This window comes from Leptodactylus fuscus, chromosome 10 (genome assembly GCF_031893055.1).
Source record: "Leptodactylus fuscus isolate aLepFus1 chromosome 10, aLepFus1.hap2, whole genome shotgun sequence".
Taxonomy (NCBI): Eukaryota; Metazoa; Chordata; class Amphibia; order Anura; family Leptodactylidae; genus Leptodactylus; species Leptodactylus fuscus.
Genome location: NC_134274.1, coordinates 24,516,371 through 24,536,173, shown reverse-complemented (window position 1 = coordinate 24,536,173; position 19,803 = coordinate 24,516,371). Strand labels below are relative to the sequence as shown.

The 19,803-nt window shown below is 41.9% G+C and overlaps 1 protein-coding gene across 3 annotated transcripts in view; it reads left to right on the top strand.

Moving 5' to 3' along the window:
• The window catches only part of SH3PXD2A (SH3 and PX domains 2A), a 185,318-nt gene that overhangs the window by 28,749 nt on the left and 136,766 nt on the right, over positions 1–19,803 (top strand). For all 3 annotated transcript variants that reach the window (XM_075257489.1, XM_075257490.1, XM_075257487.1), the window contains exon 2: positions 13,183–13,263. In XM_075257489.1, coding sequence (XP_075113590.1) covers positions 13,183–13,263 — 81 coding nt within the window. The remainder of the gene's footprint in view (positions 1–13,182; positions 13,264–19,803) is intronic.

Sequence of the window (19,803 nt, the reverse complement as noted above, 5' to 3'; positions counted from 1 at the left end):
ATGCCCGATCCTTACATCACCTGACTTTATTTATCGGAGAAGCACTGGGAGACCCTTATACACATACTAGCATTTCCCACGACTTCGTCCGCGGCGCCCACCCACCAACCCCCCACCGGAGCGCTCCCTCCCGTCAACAGCTCCCCCCACCGTGCTGTGCAGTATATGCAGGTGTGGTCCGGAAAAACCCCAAGCACCCTCGTGCGTACGTGTGACCACCATCCAGGGGTCCCTCGTACTATCATCGGTCCCTGGACCCCCCTCTCCCTTTGCCTCCTCCCATGGGCCCCCCATTTACCCACCCAACTAGGACCCTCTGCTCCCCACCCCAAATGGTCGCCACTTTGGCCCCCCTCTCCTCTTACCCGCTGCCCCCCACTCATGTCACCCATCCCCCTCCTCCCAAAACTGCCCTGCCGTGCACACCCCCATCCCGAGGGCCTCTGGACCCCCCTCCCCAACCACACCCCCGGCCTAGGTTTGGCAGGCAAGAGTGTGTGCGACCGTAGACAGAGGCTGCTTGGTCGCAACATGCCGGACTGTCTGGCAGACGCGATAGGCTGCATCTGACAGCAGCCGCTGCAGCACCGCAGGCAGACTTGTCGTTGGTGACAGCGGGGCAAGCAACCCCTCCACAGCAGTGGTTGAACCGTTAAGTCCCCCGGCGTGCGCGGAGGGACTTCTCGCGCACCTACAGCACGGCTGCTCACTCTGGATGGCCGGAGCTTGTAGCGGGAGCCTGTGCTACAGCGTGTGCAGTGTCCTCAGCGCCGCCCACACAATGCCGCGGGCCTATTGGAAAGCGGCTGAAGCAGAGCCGATGACGTCATCTCGGCTCCATTAGCCCTGCGGAACGGCGAATTCGGGGCTTGTGGTGGCGTTGTGTGGGCATTTAGCGGCTTAATATGTAGCCTATATATCTTTTCAGGTTCCAAGGTATGCATATTCCAAATTTGAGCCGAATCCCTGCAGCCGTTTTTGCGTGATTGAGGAATAAACATCCAAGCCCACAAACACACAAACTTTCACATTTATAATATTATTTATTTATTAATTATAATTTTATATTATTATTATTAGGATAGGATATAATAAGGTGTTAAGGTGTTCTGCCAAAGTTGATTTGTCACCTACTTGTCGCACTATCAGTGTAGTATATAATTCGCCTAAGTACTGATGGAATAGGGAAGAATAAAGTGCACAGAATACGTTATAGATGTTTAATAACTCTTCTTAATCTGAGTTAGTCCATATGGCTAGTCAGAGGCAAAACATGACACCCTGGAGCGTAACAGAGAGGCTACTGCAAAATCTTTGACAGTCCCCCCCCCCCCCCTATAATACTGGTGTGGTGCCTTCATTTACCAGGGCCTGGGTGCTACGTCTGTATCCCACAACCAGTACCAATCTGCATCCATCATAAAGGCTTTCTTACATAAATCATGGAAACCATGAGGCAAACCCGTCCTCCTAGTCTGCAGTTGGTTACTGACACTTCAGCACAATAACTTATCAACACATGGCAGGTTCTTCTACAAAACTTCTGCATTTTATAGTTTTGGCAAACTTGGCAGTGTGTTTGCCAAGCTAACAAATACAGTACCAACAGCATGGAGTATAGTCACTGATGTCAGGCCAATGAAGTCCTGAATGAGTGTGCCAGAGAAATATTGGTAATTCGGAACAGTTTTCGGCTGCAGAGCTAAGTGCAGGTCTTTTCATTCAGCTTGGTTCCAGGTTTTCTATTAACTTGGCAGAAAAGCTCTACAAACTATCCTGGATTGACTTCTATGTTGGAATGGCTTAATGGTCGCCTCGCCTGTTAACTCTGTAGTGCTTGGCTGCAGCTTTGCAGTAGTAGAGTGAGCAAATAGACGCAATTATAGTAATATTGTGTGTCTATGCCTGTATGTTAGTACATATACACATGCCAAGATTTACTAGTAGACAGTGTAAACTTAAACTAGGTTCACATTAGCATCACCTAACCATTGTTCTGGTCCATCGGATGATCAGAATAACGGATAGACGGACCACAAAATAAAATGATAACACACGGAGTCCACCGGACTCTATTGACTATAATGGGGCCTATCACTTTAATACTGAAACCAGCGGAGAAAAAAGCCCTCCATGCAGGACTTTTACCATTGGCGATTTTTGACTCCAGCGCAGATGTGAACTTTGCCTTAGAAAGCGAATCTGAAAATTCTCCAGATTTATCACAGTTTCTGATACAGGATGATAAATCTGGCCTATCTTTAGACTTTCTAGTCTAAGTTTACACCAACTTTATAGCCAGAATTTTAGGACACAATTTTGACTCCTCTTGGTGTGTTGAAGCCACACCCATACGTCTAGTGGTCTGATAAGCAGTGGACTGGGGTCATGGCTGGATCCACATGTTCTGGTTGTGTCTGTTTTTTATCTTTCTGAAAATTGCTGCAAATGAGAAAGAAATATAAAGGAAAAGTGTCCTATTCTTCTCCTATCTTAATTGAATTCAATGCAAACATGTATACAGCAAATACTACAGATGCCTGTCAATGATGTGCCAGTATTTTGGCGCTAAAATGATAACAAAGGGCTGTGATATTGTATGCATCCCTCTGGCGATGAGTGAGAGCCTATGGCAATCTCTAAAATACCCATTCGTTTCATTGGAGAGTCCTCATGCATTAGGTACCATCTCTCCGTGGATGACCAGGATGAGAAGAGATGCTCCTCAAGAAAAGGTGTCCTCTACAGGTTCCTCTTAAGGCAATATGCCATAAACAGACACCATTCACAGATGTCCCTGAAAACAAGAATATAATCTTTACATATAATTGTGAATATAATTGGCAGCTATAGAATGTCCGAAGACCAAAATGGTCCACAAAATGATCATTGTAAGGCCCGGTTCACATCTGCATTTGGTTTTCTGATTGGGGAATCTGCTGTGGACTCTCCTCCAAACAGATATCTATCCGTATCAAAAACCACTTACCTAAGGAAACTCGCGGACCCCATAGACTATAATGGGGTCCGTGTGGTTTCCGCAGAGAGAATAATGCTGCTTGCAGGACTTTTCTCTCTACATATTTCATGTGGATAGAGGAACGAAATGGCCTGATCACAGATGAGAATCGGGCATAACCTGACTAAAATGCTTTGAAAAGTTGGTAGAATGTGTGGAAAATAGAGAAAAATGGAGCAGCTATATATAGCGGCATTTACAGCCACGTTCACAGCACATCCTTATCAGTTTATTTTTGGAGCTTTGTTCACAACACAATATTAACTGCTAAAACAGAGATTTTTTTCTCTCTCTTAAAGTAGAGCTTTAATAAAGCTCTAATATATCTTTGAGAAAAAGTTTTACCAAGTGGGTGGTTTGGCGCTGATTCCCCCACCAGTGGATAGATCAGAGGGGTAAAAGCTATTTGTCCTTTTTTGATCTCGGTTGAGGAATGGATTACATCGTGTATATAGCCCATCAATAGTTCTGTAAGGAAAATAAAACCAGTTTGATCATATTCACACACTAGTGTTTTGCATCAGTGTTTGTAATCCAAAGCCAGGAGTGGAGAATGCTTAGAGATAAGGAGCAATGGAAAAATTTACGCCTGTTCTGTGTTTTCAACCTGCTCCGGGTTTGGCTGGCAGGTGTTTGACTAAGGCTGCATGTACATGATGCTTTTTTATTTAATGCAGTTGTCAAGGACTGGAAATTTTAATGTAGTCAGCGGGGAGGGTTATAAAATAAATATGCATTGATCCTGACCTGCATCATCTCCTCTCTTCCAGGGTTGGGGCAGCCATTGTCTCCACCCTCAATTGTTGCTCTTACACTAGGTTCACACCTGCATTTGGGTTTCCAGTCATGTGGTCCGCTTACCCACTGACTGGCGCTGAGCAGCCTGCAATGTGTTAGAGTACATACAAGTATCTTTCTTGTCCTTATACAGTTACATAGTACATACTGTTATTCAATGCTCATTGGGGGAAGGAAATAGCAAGTCCGTATAAAGTATTTATTTTCAAGTTGTCCTCAAGTTACAAAGGGCGCACACATACTCTTTTTATATATGTACGTTTTTAAATCTATTCGCAAGCATTCTTCACATAGTGTGCAAATACAGACTAAATCCCAACCATTGTTGTATTGAATAGGTGAAATTGGATCAATGTCAAATTTGACAAGTTATATTGGTGTCTGGCATCTGTAGCGCCAGATGTAATTAAAGGAGGCCTCCGGTTTAATAGGTTCACAGCAGATACATGTTTTTCCTTATAGAGCTATGAAACACCTTGTGCTAAATATTGTATATTCCACATTTCTATGGTAATCGACTTGCTGGAAAGCTCTGGCTATTCCCTTTTGCCTTTTTCCTGATGGGTCTAGCAGAAGACTTGTAGATGAAAATCACACAAGCTTTTCTTTTGTATTGTTAACTGAAGGAAGTGGCGTGAGGAGATTTCATGATCTGTAGTATATTGTACATGGCTTTCTACTTTATGGAGGTGTCTTTGTAAAAAGACTCAACTTCAAAAGATCCCAAACTTGTAGCAATTTATTTTTATGAGATTGATCTGGACATGACCTATGTATTTTATGTATGTTTTACATTCTTAAAGGAGTTATCTGGCCTCAAATCACTTTTTCATACCGAAGACCTTTCCACAGGATAGTAGTGTCCCGCACTTCCCACACCTGCTAACAGGTTGAAAGTTGTGCATGGTCTTGCCATCATTGGCCCGGTTCATATCTGTGTTTGGGTCATTCTGTTCCCCTCTCCGCATGAAAAATGAGGAAAGAAAAGTCCTGCAAACAATGCCTTTCTCTCCACATTTTACATGCAGAAACCACACAAACCCCATCTATGGGGTCCATGGGTTTAAGAAGGTTACCACTTTTTTATGCGGATTAGATTTCCATTCCCCAAGCTTACCCCCGAATGGAAGCCCTGAATGGATGCATATGTGAACGGGGTCATAGACTTCAATGCAGTTTACATACAACGGTGACTTCTCTCTGATTTGGTTGCTTTCTTTAGAACCAAATTTCATCTCCAAAATAGTCACGTGACAGCAAATTACAGACAAGCTGCCCTAGTTTTGGTTGCACAACTTGTCTGGGACTAAGAGTCTCGTGACCAAGGTTGGCGTGTAGCCCTAGCCCACATTCACTGATGATATGGTATGATCTTGAGGCCAATGTTTCTGAGATCCATGTTCAGAGACAGTATATAGTGCACCATTGTATATACGTCAATGTATTCTAGGAGACCCCCATTTAATTCTGGGCATCAAGGTCTTTGACTTGCATACTGAGAGGCATGTGAAAGGATAGACTTCCCTGTGCACTGATGGCATTTGCCAATGTAATAAATGAATAGTAATAAGATCTTAAAAGGGTTTTCTCATTATAGTAAGTGATGTCAACTGGCAGGAGTCCAACCACTCCTCAGAACGAAAGGAATCCTTTACCAGTGTTCCCTGCTGTGCAAGTAGATACCACAGAACCCAATTCACATGTGCAGACCTGGCTTATAGTTCGAGATGTTGCATCGTCACCTTTGACCAAATGTGTTAACATGGCCTTAAATGCATTATTGCAAACTGTGATGAACGTATGGAGGTCATTTTGAGCGCAGAGCAGTAACACACTTGGCCATAATGTAGTATCTGAGCTGTTAAGATACTGGATTCCTCTTCCTTCCTTACAGCTGCAGCTGCTGGTTGAAGGAAATAAGGCTAGTGTTTATTTACACACGTGGATAATGGAGTTCCGATTTCTCAGGACCTATTTTCTTGTTGTTGATGTAATGCTTATTGTTGCTTGTCCCGTTGCTTTTGTTGTTAACCTTGTCCTCTATATATCCTGATCTATATGTACATAAACCTCAAGTTACATAAAGTGATGTATATTTGTGAGTGAAGGGGGACGGGGCCACGTTTGTTTCTTATCAGTTTGTGTTGTATGATCGGTGAAGAATCTCATGGCCGGCATACTTCACAGAGATGTGTGAGGAACATCTCTCATCATCTTCACAGCTGGTTATTTTTGTCATACATACATGACTCCTTTGATGTGGAAGGATGTTGCAGGCCATTTGTACAGCATAACCACCAAAGGAAGTGGCCTTACCATAGCCTTAGGCCTGTATACCCATAAAACCAATACCAATTATTTTATATATGGAGCTAAAGTAAATATATATTGATGTATGTTAACTCCTGGCAAATACGTAGATAGTGAATTATTTATATAATGTCATAGGTTAAAGATGACAATACACATAAGATAGATGTCTTGGCCATCAGCATGGCTGACTAAGGCTGAGTCCACATCTGCCTTAGATTCTCTGTTGGAGACTTGGTCGCAGAGACCGCCAAAAATTAGTACAGAAAGTCCTGCATATAGAATATATTTCTCTGTTGCTTTTAGTTTCAAAATGGAAGACTCCATTATAGTCAATGAGATCCATGGGTCTCCGTGTGTAACTGACTCTCGGTCATTCGTATCCTCCGACTTACCCAAACAATGAAGAGCCAGGTGCTAGTATGAATATAGCATAAAGAGACATGCTGGTATAAAGAAAGGTGGGACCTATATGGCCATCACACACATCTGGCACTGCTTATATCTGTGGAAACAAATACTATATACAGTGTCAGACTAGTCCATTGGGGTATTGGAGGATTCTCTGGAGAGGTTAGGCTCTAACCCAATAATGGTCTCCTAAAAGACACCCAAATATGAAGGGTACTATGATTTATTTACTACAAGTTGTTGAAGGGAGGGCTCCTAAGTAATTTTATCTGGTGGCCCCTGGAATCTCAGTCCAACACTAGCTGTAAATTTATGTTTGATCCTGTAGAGGTTACCCCAAATAATATTGATAGATTTCATCAAAGTCAATGCAGTCCCATAGCAAGAAAATAGTAAGAAAATAATAACCTCTTCTTTTTTAAAAAACTAGAATTCTGTCTGACAAGGTATTTTTGTCAATGAAGATACTTATAGTAAATCATTCAGTAAAAATGTTTAGGTTAAATAGGTATGTGAAATGTTCCATGACTTCTGCATTAAGACATCCTAAATGTAGCCCCCAAAAGGATATATTCACACATAGCTTCAGGTATGTGAATGAGATAATCAGTGGTGGACAGAAATCGCAGAAGGCGCTGTATATGTAGATGGATCTACGTGACAAAACTGAAGCTAACATCATCTCTGTTAGGTCGCTTTTTGCTTCTTTGTACTTTTTAATCTTTTTCAGGTATCATTTGCAGGGTAGATAGACAGACACTACCTTTCAGCTGACATTTCTAGGGTCTATTATTAGCGGTGCCCTGGGAGGTCTGCTGTGCCCGATCCAAGAGTGAGACACAAACTTGTCATCTGGGTCTTTTTATAACACAGATATCGGTTTCGCTCCTCTAACTTTTTAGTGGTCACTTATAAGCTAGATTTGCAGCCTATAAACCAGGATGTTTGAGAGGATATCCACTCAGAGTAACTATTAAAGGGACAAGGAACTAGAAGGATGCTCATGTATAATCAGACAAATTCCTTGTGGGTATCTGGAATGTGTCTTTTTCTGGGCCCCACAATTTGTAGATAGGGCTTGGTTTGGGCCGGGATCACACATGCAATTTTGGGTGCTCTTTTGAAGACAGTGAGTGAGGACAGGATCTGTAAGGAAGGATCAAGAGGGTTTTTTTGAATTGGACACAGCTCTTGTCCCTCCTCAATTTCTTGTCTAGTTTTCCATTCATTTATCTTGGAAAAGTATAGTAATTTTCTCTAGCCTATGTGTTATTTATCAAAGGTTATTGGTCAGATTTTGCACAGAATAGGGGGAAACTGGTTCAGTGTGTAGTGAGTGCTGGTGAGTTGATTTTAATGTACAGTATGTTGTCTCCTGTAAAGCCATTCTATGGATGTATTCACACTTTGCTATTGAATTGTACATTTTATTGCAGTTTTCTTTGTGTTTGCATATTTTTTGCAGCAATGGCAGTGCATACCTGCACGTATAGTTTATGTTTCTTTGGCAGTGCTGACTATTTTTGTGTGTTTATTACAGTTTTATATGATGCAAAGGCAGGTTAAAATTTTAATTCTTGGCAGGGTGCAGGTTATCTATATGTATATAGGGGGAGGAGCAAAGTTTGCATCAACTTATGAGCAGTATTAACGTTTTATATAACTTTGTACCGGTACCAGTCACGTATTTTTAGGCCGGTTGCACACGACCGTGTGCTGGCCACTGGCTGTGATTGAATGGATGTCATTCGTGTGCCGCCCGTGTACCCGTCGTCCTTCTGCGGCCCCATTAATTCAATGAATAGGAATCACAGAAGCACGGCCTCAAAATCAGATAGGCATAGCACTTGCATCCCGGACTGCTGGCCTGCACAAGGAACAGTGTAATGCATGGAAATGAATTGGTCAGTGTGCTGTCTGGGAAAAACTCGGATAGGTACTGAACCACATCATGGTCGTCTGCAAGGGGCTTTACATGTAGTGCACCAAGTTTGCTAACAGACCGTTTGTAATACCTATACTATTCCATCAGGTTGTCCAACACTTTCTAAGTATAATACACAAAAGTACTGGCACCTAATTCCTGCCCAGTTTCACAAGGCCAGCAAGTATCCATAACATAAGGTATTAGTTATATTTTTATTCAAATACTAAAGCTTACAAGCCATTTGGGCTAGTCTATCATAGGTACTGTATATTTTATTAGTTATTGGTTAGGTGTGTGTCCTTTATAAGATCATTGACTTTTCCTTATATTACACCATGTGCACCTGTCCCCCTCTTTATCCTGACTTGGCGAGCGGCTGTACTAAAAGTAATTCTTTAATTAAATTGATAACCTCTTAAACCAGCGAGGTAATTGAGGGCTATTATACCTTTTACGGCTCTTACGAAGCCAAGATAAATCCTTTGGAAATTGTGCTTGTAAGCCCCCGTGGTTGCTGTATTTTCCATAAAACACCTATGGATTCTGTGAGGTTTCCTTTCCATGGAGATGTCGTTAACTGATCCAAAGCTGTTTGAGAACTTAACGGGCTGAAAGTTTTACTTTTTAATCCCGCTTGGCTGAGATTCTGACCCCTGGAAACGGAGCCTGCGGAGTGTTTTTGGCAAGGTGACTTTTTAATGATAGTAACAGTTTTGGAAACTATGTCGTTTATTGGTTGCTAGATATTTTGGTCAGGTTTCTAGTCATTGTTTCAATGTGTCTGTGTTTTTTTTTTTCATAAGTATATCCCCTCTCTTACGTGAAAGGTCCATGTTTGTCTTATGTCATATACTCAATGGCAAATATAAAGTGACCGATGATCAAATACACATTAGACAAAAGTCATCCAAATCTGCTCATTTTGATGGGGTCACCTTAGGCCCGGTTCACATCCGTGTTCAGGTTTCCATTTGGGGAGTCCTGTTTGGGGACCCCCCCGAATGTAAACCTATATGCATTAAAAAGTGGTTAACTAAGGAATCCCACAGTCCCAGGGGTGAACCTATCCCTTTCGCCGCCCGAGGCGAACTACAGAAAGCCGCCCCCCCCCCCCCCGGAGTGAAGGGGCATGGCCGAGTGAAGGGGGCGTGGTCGAGCGAAGGGGACGGGGCTTAGCGCTGTTTGCAGGCAGAGAGCAGGCACGGAGAGGACTTGCTCTCTGCCCGAGCGTGAGAGGAGGCTGCTGGAGCAGCGCTGCTCCAGTGGCCTCCCCAAACCACCGCTTGGTGCTAAGCCAGTCCAGGACAGCTTGTCCTGGACTGGCTTAGGTAATCAAAAATGCCGCCCTCCCTGGGGTCCTGACATAGCGCCGCCTGAAGCGCTCGCTTCAGGTCGCCTCATGGGAGGTGCGGCGCTGCACAGTCCCCATAGACTATAATGAGGTCCATGTGATTTTCGCACAAAACAAGCGGAGAGAAAGTGCTGCTTGCAGGACTTTTCCCTCCGCATGTTTCATGCAGAAACCACACAGACCTCATTATAGTCTACAGAGTCCGTGTGGTTTCTTAAGTAACCGGTTTTTAATGCGTATAGCTTTTCATTCAGAGAGTAACTTATGTCTATGGTGCTTTCCTACTGTATGTACCCTGACCATGGATGACTGGAAGAAAAAGTGATCAGGCACGTTGGATTTATTCAAGCCCCATCCTTAGTTTCTTTGAGAGGTAAGCCACTGCCATTACCTGTGCCTTTGGCTTATTATCTCTCCCGGTTGAAAGTAATATGTTCACTTGATCATGGTATACATGTTTATGGTGGAATCAGGGGAAATACCTATTGGCCAAACAAGAAACTGAGGTCTAGAATCCTTGCCAAATATCCAGAGTACACAAACCACATAGTACACATCCTTTTCTCTGTAGAACTGGTTAAATCCATGCATCAAATGGATTGTGCACTTATTTTCAGGTACATCATGTAATGTCCCATGTCCCCTGTGGTGGCTCTGACAGGGAATTGAGCAATTGTTACTGTATTACGTCATAGATTGTCTTTGATTTAGCAATGATACATCCTTCTTTGGTAAAGGGAAGACCCTTCTAACTAAAAGGGGTTGAAATCGGTGGGAGTATTATGAATAAAATATAATGTAGACATTTGATGGTTGTCGCCTAAATGCTCCTTCCTGACCCCTTTACATGTACTTGAGGCCCAGCTGAGTGTGCATATGTTCTGAACATGGAAAGGAAAATTAGCTGCTGCAATACACTTTTAAGAACAAAATGTTTGTGCATGTTAAAATCCCATTACCATACTTTTTGGCCTCCGACATCTGGACAGTCAGCAGTCCTTCATACACATTGAATGGTCATCTGATCCCATTAGTCATCCGACAATAATCTATTTTGTATGATCAAGTGCTGCAATAGCAAACATAGACCATGGACTGTAGTGGTGCTGTTTATGGATGAAGTGTGTCCAAGTCATTTCAATCGCTTCAAAACCTTTAAAATGGACAATAAGACGTTATAAACTGTGCCGAGCAGATGAAGTACCTGATGTCAGTCTAATCCGACCCTTTAATTCTAGGCAGTCAGATCTCCAGATTTCCCTATTGTTGTCACCATAGCAGCTGTTCAGATTGGGCTGTAGCGGAAGGCACATGCGATGTTTAGACAAAACTGTCATCTTCTTGTTGTGACAGCAGGAAGTATCTTTTACATGGCGACCGTCTTGTTGAGCTTGTTGTGTCATGTTTCGTGGCTGTTAATAATTGATTTATGTGTATTTCTGGCAGATACTGTTCTTCCTTTTCTTTTTATATATTGACATCTGTCATTGTACAGCAACAGACGTTGTTTCAGATGGACGTATACCAAATACCTACCAGCCATAAGTATAATGCCAGCAGGTCATATGTTACAGCAGCTGCTACCAGATAAATCTGCTTATATGTGCATTATACTGTGATCTGACCAGCGCCTCCATGAGCATATCATATGTTGTTACACTTCACTCTCTTGTCTTTGTCGTCTGCTGTCAATTACTTTTTGTTATGTCCGACTCTAGCTGTCCACACAGTATAACATCCGCTCCAGTTGCCTCCACAATATTATGTCCCTTTTCGGGTACCAAACCAACAAATAAAAATATCTCTGGACACAGATGAGTTAAATCCAGAACAGCCAGGCAGGACCCGGAATCTCGGACTGCCCCCCTTAGTCCGGGACCGTTGGGAGGTATAAAGATGTCTGCCCTGCTGCTTCATCACCTGTAACACTATTTCTGTATTATGCATTTATATCACAGGGCTGTATGTATTTATCATAATACACTGTATTATGCTTAACACATTATAAACTTATATAACTGCACAACTATGATGGATATATTTGTCAATCCACTGTGTTGGTTCCGTAAATATGTTTACTCTTTCACTTTATTACGCTACTTCATCATATGATTTCAATATTTGCAAACTGCATGTGTCACACTACTTGAGAAAAGTCCCAAAATGTTGCATCACACCAGCTAGTTAACGCTTTTTTCCATTGTATTTATCGGTGTGCTGCAACATTCTTTGAATTAAATTAAATATAATTTATTTTTTTGTGTATTATGCTCCTATTCCGATGTATGTGTCTCCATGTTTACAGATCACACATGAACCATATGTAGTCAGATGCTCATTTCATCTGTTCCCTCTCATCTAGTTTAGTGCAAGATGACACTGCACAGTATTTTTTTTGTAATCTCTAACTTTAGAGACACAGTGGTCTACACAGGAGCTTTAATGAGGGTCTACCCCCACCCCTCACATATATTCAACTTACCCCATGTTACAGAAAGCATTATATTGATAAAAATTATGCACCTTATGCAGTGAGAGCTGATCCTCCCGCTGTTAAGACTTCACCAATTCACCATCCTCCCTGAGCAGCAAGAGTAGTGCTCTGACAGCTGAAGGCCCACCCCTGGTGCACCAACAGCCTCATTTACATATCCCTTCAAAGTTGTTTTTCTCCAAATCTACAACAGTAGCATGCATAACAAAGGTATATTCTTTATCTCTATAATGTGCTCTGTTATGTAGCTGTCGTATATGCTTGGAAGAGGTGATGGGCTTGCTCTAAACAAAAACAGTAGGACATTTTTACCCAATTCCATTTGCAAAGATTCTTCCTTTTATTTATTTTAGATACATAAGATCCATACCAAGCAAAGGGTGTGCAACAAGCTCTTGCTAGTTCTATATTCTATACCAGAGCTAGGTAACCTTCAGCACTCTAGATGTTGTAAAACTACAACTCCCAGCACGCATACTTGCTCTGCTGTTCTTGGAGGTCCCATTGGAGTGAGTGGAGCATGTTGGGAGTTGTAGTTTCACAGCCGTTGGAATGTAAAAGGTTGCGGATCCCTGTTCTACACTATGAAGTCCTTTCCAATGTTTTCCATATTATAGAGAACTTTCCAACTTTTTCCAGTCCTATATTCTGTACCGTGGACATTTTTCCAACATTTTTTTTTCCACTTTTGTCTGATTGTAAGCAATTTTTGGTTACAAAGATGATCTTTCTTGGTATTGTATGTACTAGAACATAAAACCCGATACTTGTCATGTGAGGGAGAATTTTGCAATTTTAATAAGAAACATATTTCATGTCTGGCAATAGTATAGCGTTTTAATAAAAATTCCATATCTCCTGTCTTCTCACAGGTATATATCATTAAGGTAACCTGGACGGATTCTACACAACAGGTCATCTACCGAAGATACAGCAAGTTCTTTGATCTTCAGGTAAATTCTTTATTATTTTTAGGGTATCAAATAAGATGCAGTGATGATGACATAAAATATTTGGCACATATGTCACTGCTGTCAAACAATTGAAAAGTTTTTCCATTTAATGTAGCCATTACTTAAAGGGACCCTCAGGCACACTAATATTATCAAATGGAAGGCATAGCATTGCATCTTGCCTCTGAGTTTGTGAAATATGACAGTACATTGCAATTCTGTGCCAGATTATTAACCGTTCTGGATTATAGGATGCTGCTTTAAAGGAATGTCATTGGGAGGGGTGTATTATACACTAATGTACATTATACACTCTATGTCATTATTAACGTTTATTGACTGTATCAGGTAAGTGACTAAAGGTAATATATCACTTTTACATATACAAATCAACACTTTACAACTAGTGGATTAGCAATGCCTGTAATCTGCACTAAATAGGATAAGAGTTATAATGGGAGCTGCATGGCCCTCCCCACCGATGAAGGGGTTAAAGCATAATGCATTTTAGACATAGCCATTTCCTCTACAAACACTTAGTAAAGCCTATCTTTATATAAGCATGACTGAAGATTGTGTGGGCTTTTGTTAACACATTTAATACCCTAGATCCATTTTCTAGAACATGTTCGCCCAGTCTCCTGGTCTTTCCTGGTAGATTTGAAAAAGTTCTCATCAGGCCGAGCCTGTCAATGGGGTTAGTGTTATGGGCAGGAAACGTTGTCTCCGTATTGGAGAATAAGCCTTGAAAGCTTCTATTGATAAGTGAATAGGTGCCTAGCGTCAATGGAAGGCACCCACTGCTTTAATGTTTTGCCCCGTACCATATGGGGAGAAGTTAATGAAGCAATTTGAGTTTAACCCCTTTTTGCACATCTGTACGTTGTATTCAATTGCAGTTGGCTTTGTCAAGTCTGAACTATATAGCTGAGTTGTTGTCTGGGCACATGCTGTGAATTGGCCATATAAAATAATTCCAGGGTAGTAAGAGATGGGAATATGAATTCTATATTACAGGATGTGTCCATCAGCATCAGTCCATTAGTCAGAGTCTATGTCACAAATCTGAAACTATGATGGCCGTGACCTCCAGTATCTTATACAGTCTGTTTCCCAGTCTCTCACTGGGGACAAAAGTGAAGATTAGGAACATTTTGTGGACTTCATACTTTGGTTTAGTTAGCACTAACAGATTTCTTTTGCTGTTTAGTATTAGAAAACCTTTTTAAGGCTAAGGTCACATATCACATGTGTTGTTTTTACCCCGAGGTGTGGGCCATTTCTCTAACTTTTCCATTGAAAAGGTTAAAAGCTGTGCTGAACCCACATTGAGAAATTGACCTGGGGTGTGTTACTTAAGATACTATGTGTTGCAGATTTTTTCAGCAGTGTGCGGATCCGCCACCCCCACTGCACTGCTATTATATATTACAGTGAGTGTTGGGTTCACATCTGTGCTGGGTGTGCTTCCGGTGTGGCTCTGGCAGAAATCGACAGACAGAAAAAGTCATTCAAGCCTGACTTATTCATTCAGCAATTTTAGTCAAAAATAACAGACTTCCAATAGACACCAGTGGACCAACCCCATTTATAGTCAATGGGGACCCTCTGCTTTTGTATCTGATATTTTGTGGTCCTCCAACGGACGAGATGGGCATGTATCTTTCTGTAACATTCAGCAGAATGTTACAGAAAAATACTGAATATGGTGGTTTCTGCAGCACATACATGAATTTCCACAAATCCGATGCAGATGAAATGGATAGTTTCAGAAATTTCAGCAATTTACCTGTAGTGAGTTTACAGTATCCCGATAATCTGATATGCTCTGCTAACAGAGTTCCTTTAACATCGATGGGAATGTTGGGGCTTGTTTAACAAGACATTAGATACTCAGATTTGCGGTAAATAAAGGTTTCGCCATTACAGACATGTTGTAATGGTGATTTTGATATTGTAATTTGCAATACTTAATAGTCCTGCTTAAACTTGTAGGTCACATGTTCTTCTGTGTGTGGAGCCTGATAATAAATGGTGAGGGTTTTGTACTTGTACTTCGTGAGAATGTGGTTTACACCTCTTCAGGTGTCTTTGTAGAGCAGGACCTCTGCCAAAAGTTGTCACCCAGATGGACACGTAATTTTAACTGAGACAGAGAGAAAAGTTTATAAAGTATTTTTTTATGTACATTGTGAGCCCCATATAGGGTTCACAATATGCATTTCTTCTTTTTCTATCAGTATGTCTTTGTAGAATGGAAGGAAATCCACACAAACACGGGGAGAACATACAAACTCCTTGCAGATGTTGTTCCTAGAGGGATTTGAACCCAGGACTCCAGCGCTGCAAGGCTATAGTGCTAACCACTGAGCCACCGTGTTGCCCCCATTAAGTACTTTTCTCTCCGCATATTCTGTACGGACACTGTACGGAAAACAGACGGACCCCATTATAGTCTATGGGGCCTGTGAGCTTTCACAAGCTCACCGCTTGTCAATGTGTTCGGTATTCTGTTCCTCAAGCAGACTCCCCGAACAGAATACCGAACGCAGATGTGAACCAGGCCTGAGACTCACACTGCTACTGTTAATAGAAGGCGCTTTACCCCCATTGTGAATGTAGGTGTGCAGCACCTGGACGTGAAGCAACCTTGTTCCAATGTTCCCAAATACAGCACTTGGCTAGTTCCAGTTCTCTCAATGAGATGAATAGGAGCAGGGGTCTATCGTGTCCAGCAGGGACATGCATAAGTTCACCTCGGCTGCATTAACAGAAGCAGTGAGAGTGTCAGCAGTCAGACCCCCACCAATTGATCCTCTATATTAAGGATAGAAGATGTTTGGTGATCTAACCCATTTAAATCGGGCAGAAAAGACTTGTGTTCAACTCGTGTCCCTTCCACCATAATCCACGTGTAAAACTTGTGCACACAGAGGATTACCCTGACCCGCTGTGGGTGCAGTGAACACCCATAAACATCAATTAGAAGTGTCCCGGTGCAGACTGCTGTGTGTTTGCTGTTTTACGTTTCTCCCTAACAAAGGCATTTACAGAAGGGGGCACTAACATGTATTTAGTTGTTCAGTTTTGACTGCAGACAGTATGATGCTATGTCCCATACTCCGAACCGCAAAATCCTGTGGATCTGCACAGGATATTATGACTCAAGTAGAGTAACTGATCCCAGGTGTGGGAGATTCTGATTCATACATGTGCTTTCTACTATTACGGAAGCCCATTTTTTGTTTCATAAGGAGACAGTGATGACATTCCCTTTAAAATTGTCATCATTACATCCTTTTTTCAGGGGTGTCGCACACACAGTTATTGACCGCATAGTGTCTTCTGCGAAGTTCACAACCCTTTGACAAAAGAACTGGCAGATTTTGTGCTGAGCTGTCATATCCACGTAAATGCCAGAAGTGTTTAATTTGCCCTTTTTGCTTTTTTCATTGTGACTAATAGAAGCCATGCATTTGTTAAGCAGCACCTCAGAATCTTTTTACATCATCTGTATTGGAAAACCTCCATTTAGGGATAATGGTAGGGTGGTTGTGACGTACACCAAGAGGAAATATTCACTGACTCAACAAAGGGAAATGGTGCAGAAGTTTAAAGGAAACCTCCACAGGGACAAGGTCCTTTACAATAGTAAGCACTTAATAGATGAATTACATAGAATGGCTGTGCTAGAAGATCCACTAAATGGGTGATAAGCCGAAAAATAGTTTGCTGCATCTGCCTCTTTTCTGAGAGACCTCTCACAGCCTGTTAGTTGATAATTGTAACCCTTTCTTTACTGTCAGCCATTCATAGCGCCTGAATGTTCTTAGGTCTCATGGTCACAGACATAATATGGTTTATTGTATGCAGCGCTGTAATAGCTCTCCTTTTAGAGCTAGTATATAGGACTTCTTCTTTATCTATGTATATCTCCAGTGCCATATGATTGCATACAGAAGTTGTTGCATGCTCCATCAAGGTATTCTCACTTATATCTCCATTCCTAGAGCCCCCTGACATAGCCTATACAGCTATAGTAGGGTGCCATGGAAATCTGTATGTGTTAGGGCTACTCTATGACTTTGGCTGCAATTCCCATCATGTGACCAAAAATCACCTCTGGCCCTTCAACGCCTTCACTCATGTTAGTGAATGCGCTTGTATTATAAACCCCAGGCTGGAACCCAGAGCATTTCTGTGTCCTGTCTTGGACCACTGCAAGTCTGACCCCTAGGTCAGTTTTGTTATTCTGGAGCCCAAAAAGACTTGGTGACCACCCTGATCGGAACAACCTTTATAATTGCTTTTAATAATAGAAAAATCAGGACTGTCATCACATATTCTGTTTTTTTTTTTTTTTCTTAAACACAAAACCTTCTTCACCCACCAAAGGTTCATAAAGGGTTAAGTCATGGAGGTTGGAAGACTCTTTGACTGCAGGGGCTTAGATATTTCAAGTGGTGGCCCTGCTTTAACCTCCCATAACTCCACCCAATATAACTTTATAGCAGAGCCAAGTCTGAGAAAGTAAACCAGGATTTCTACAGGCAAAAACTTCCTTTGGGAATACTATACGTAGAAATGTCACGACCCTTTATTTGCCATTTAGAAGGCAGCGATTACTTTTATTACAAGAAAGGAAATGAGTACAGTAAGTGAGTGTGTTTACTCCTTGCCAATATATTGCTCTGACCATTCCAGCCTCTTCCTGTAGGGATGGTCGACGGTGCACATGAGCATAACGGCAGGAAACTCTGACACCATCGGGACTTAGTGACGGAAGATTTGTCTATTTTTTTCTTTCTTTTTAAATGGATAGAATAGTTTATAACATGGAAGTGCTGACACATGACGTGGATGGTTACCGCCTATAGCTCGGCCCCGGATCTACAAACCCTGCAACACCAAAGGCTGCTTATCTAAAGGTGGATGCAGTTAAAATGGCAATGGAAAACATTGCATGGACTTTGATGCAGTTTTGGTGCAGTTTTTTTTTTTTTATTGAAAAATGCTGCTTCAAAACTTCATGCAGTTTTTTCTCCGTTGCACCCAACCTGACTTTACTTATGCATCATAAGGGTGCATTTGTATCTACAGTTAAAAAGGCATCAGAAATAAATGCTTGCAGGATTTTTGTTTTTATTTTTTGCTATTTTTTGGTGCCGTTGTTCTTCCAGGTTAAATCAATTAAATTAAGAATTAAAGGGGCTCTATCAGCAAAATCATGCTGATAGAGCCCGACATATGCGTGCATAGCCTTTAAAAAGGCTATTCAGGCACCGGTAAAGTTATATTAAACTACCCCCCGTTTTAAAAAAATAACCTAAAAAAGAATGTGATTTACTTATGGATCGTGCACGCTGGGCAGGTATTCAGGGTGTGTCTTCATCTTCTTCCCCGCCTCTTCTTCCTCCGATGTCTTCGGGTCCCGTCTTCCTCCGGCGCTTGCTCGCGGACACTGATAAAAAAAAAATACCAAACAAGTTGTAAATCCAGCTCACCCTTGTTCAATATGTACAATGTCCAACCAACGAGCACGGAAACCTTTGTAGGATGCCAGGTCCGAGAATTGCAACAATAGTGTGTAAAATCCAGCTCCAGTTGTAGTCGAACAAATCACGTAGCGTGGTAGAATAAAATATAACTTTTATTGTATCAAAATAATAAAACCGTCACATAGTGACATAGGAGCTTAAGCCGTGAAGAAGGGAGCAATCCTGAAACGCGTAGCTCTGTAACATTGACTTCTATGTCACTATGTGACGGTTTTATTATTTTGATACAATATAAGTTATATTTTATTCTACCACGCTATAAAAAAAAAAATAGCCTGGGCGCATGCGCAGTAGCCGTAGTAGAAGCCGCGTGCTACTGCGCATGCGCCCAAGCTATTTTTTTTTATCAGTGTCCGCGAGCAAGCGCCGGAGGAGGACGGGACCCGAAGACATCGGAGGAAGAAGAGGCGGGGAAGAAGATGAAGACACACCCTCACACACCCTGAATGCCCGCCCTGAATGCCTGAATAGCCATATGCACGCATATGTGGGGCTCTATCAGCATGATTTTGCTGATAGAGCCCCTTTAAGCATCAAAATTGCATATAGATTTTTTTCCAAGTTCAGTTTTAATTGTACTCAACTTTGTGAATGCATCCTTAGGTTGCGGAAACAAACTTTGGCTATGTATGCCGCCCTTTTCTTAAATTGCTCTGTAAGTCTATGTGGACAAGATTGTGCACAGTGTACAGATGAGTAAAAATGGCACGGATGATACATGGATTGGTATCAGTGTGTTATCCTTGACATTCACTGATCTATGCAGGGAAATGAATGGACAAGACCACAAATACGGACAGGTGTAGGACTGGCTCTATATTTTGTGGCTCGCCTCCCTACAGTTTATCTCCCATTAACTTCAACGGACAGAGCTTTCTGCTTCTGGCCACATATTGTGTACTAGACTACTAGACGGCGACAGAAGCAGCTCTGTATAGATGATCAGTCTGAGGGCCCTACCAATCATATATTTATGATTGAC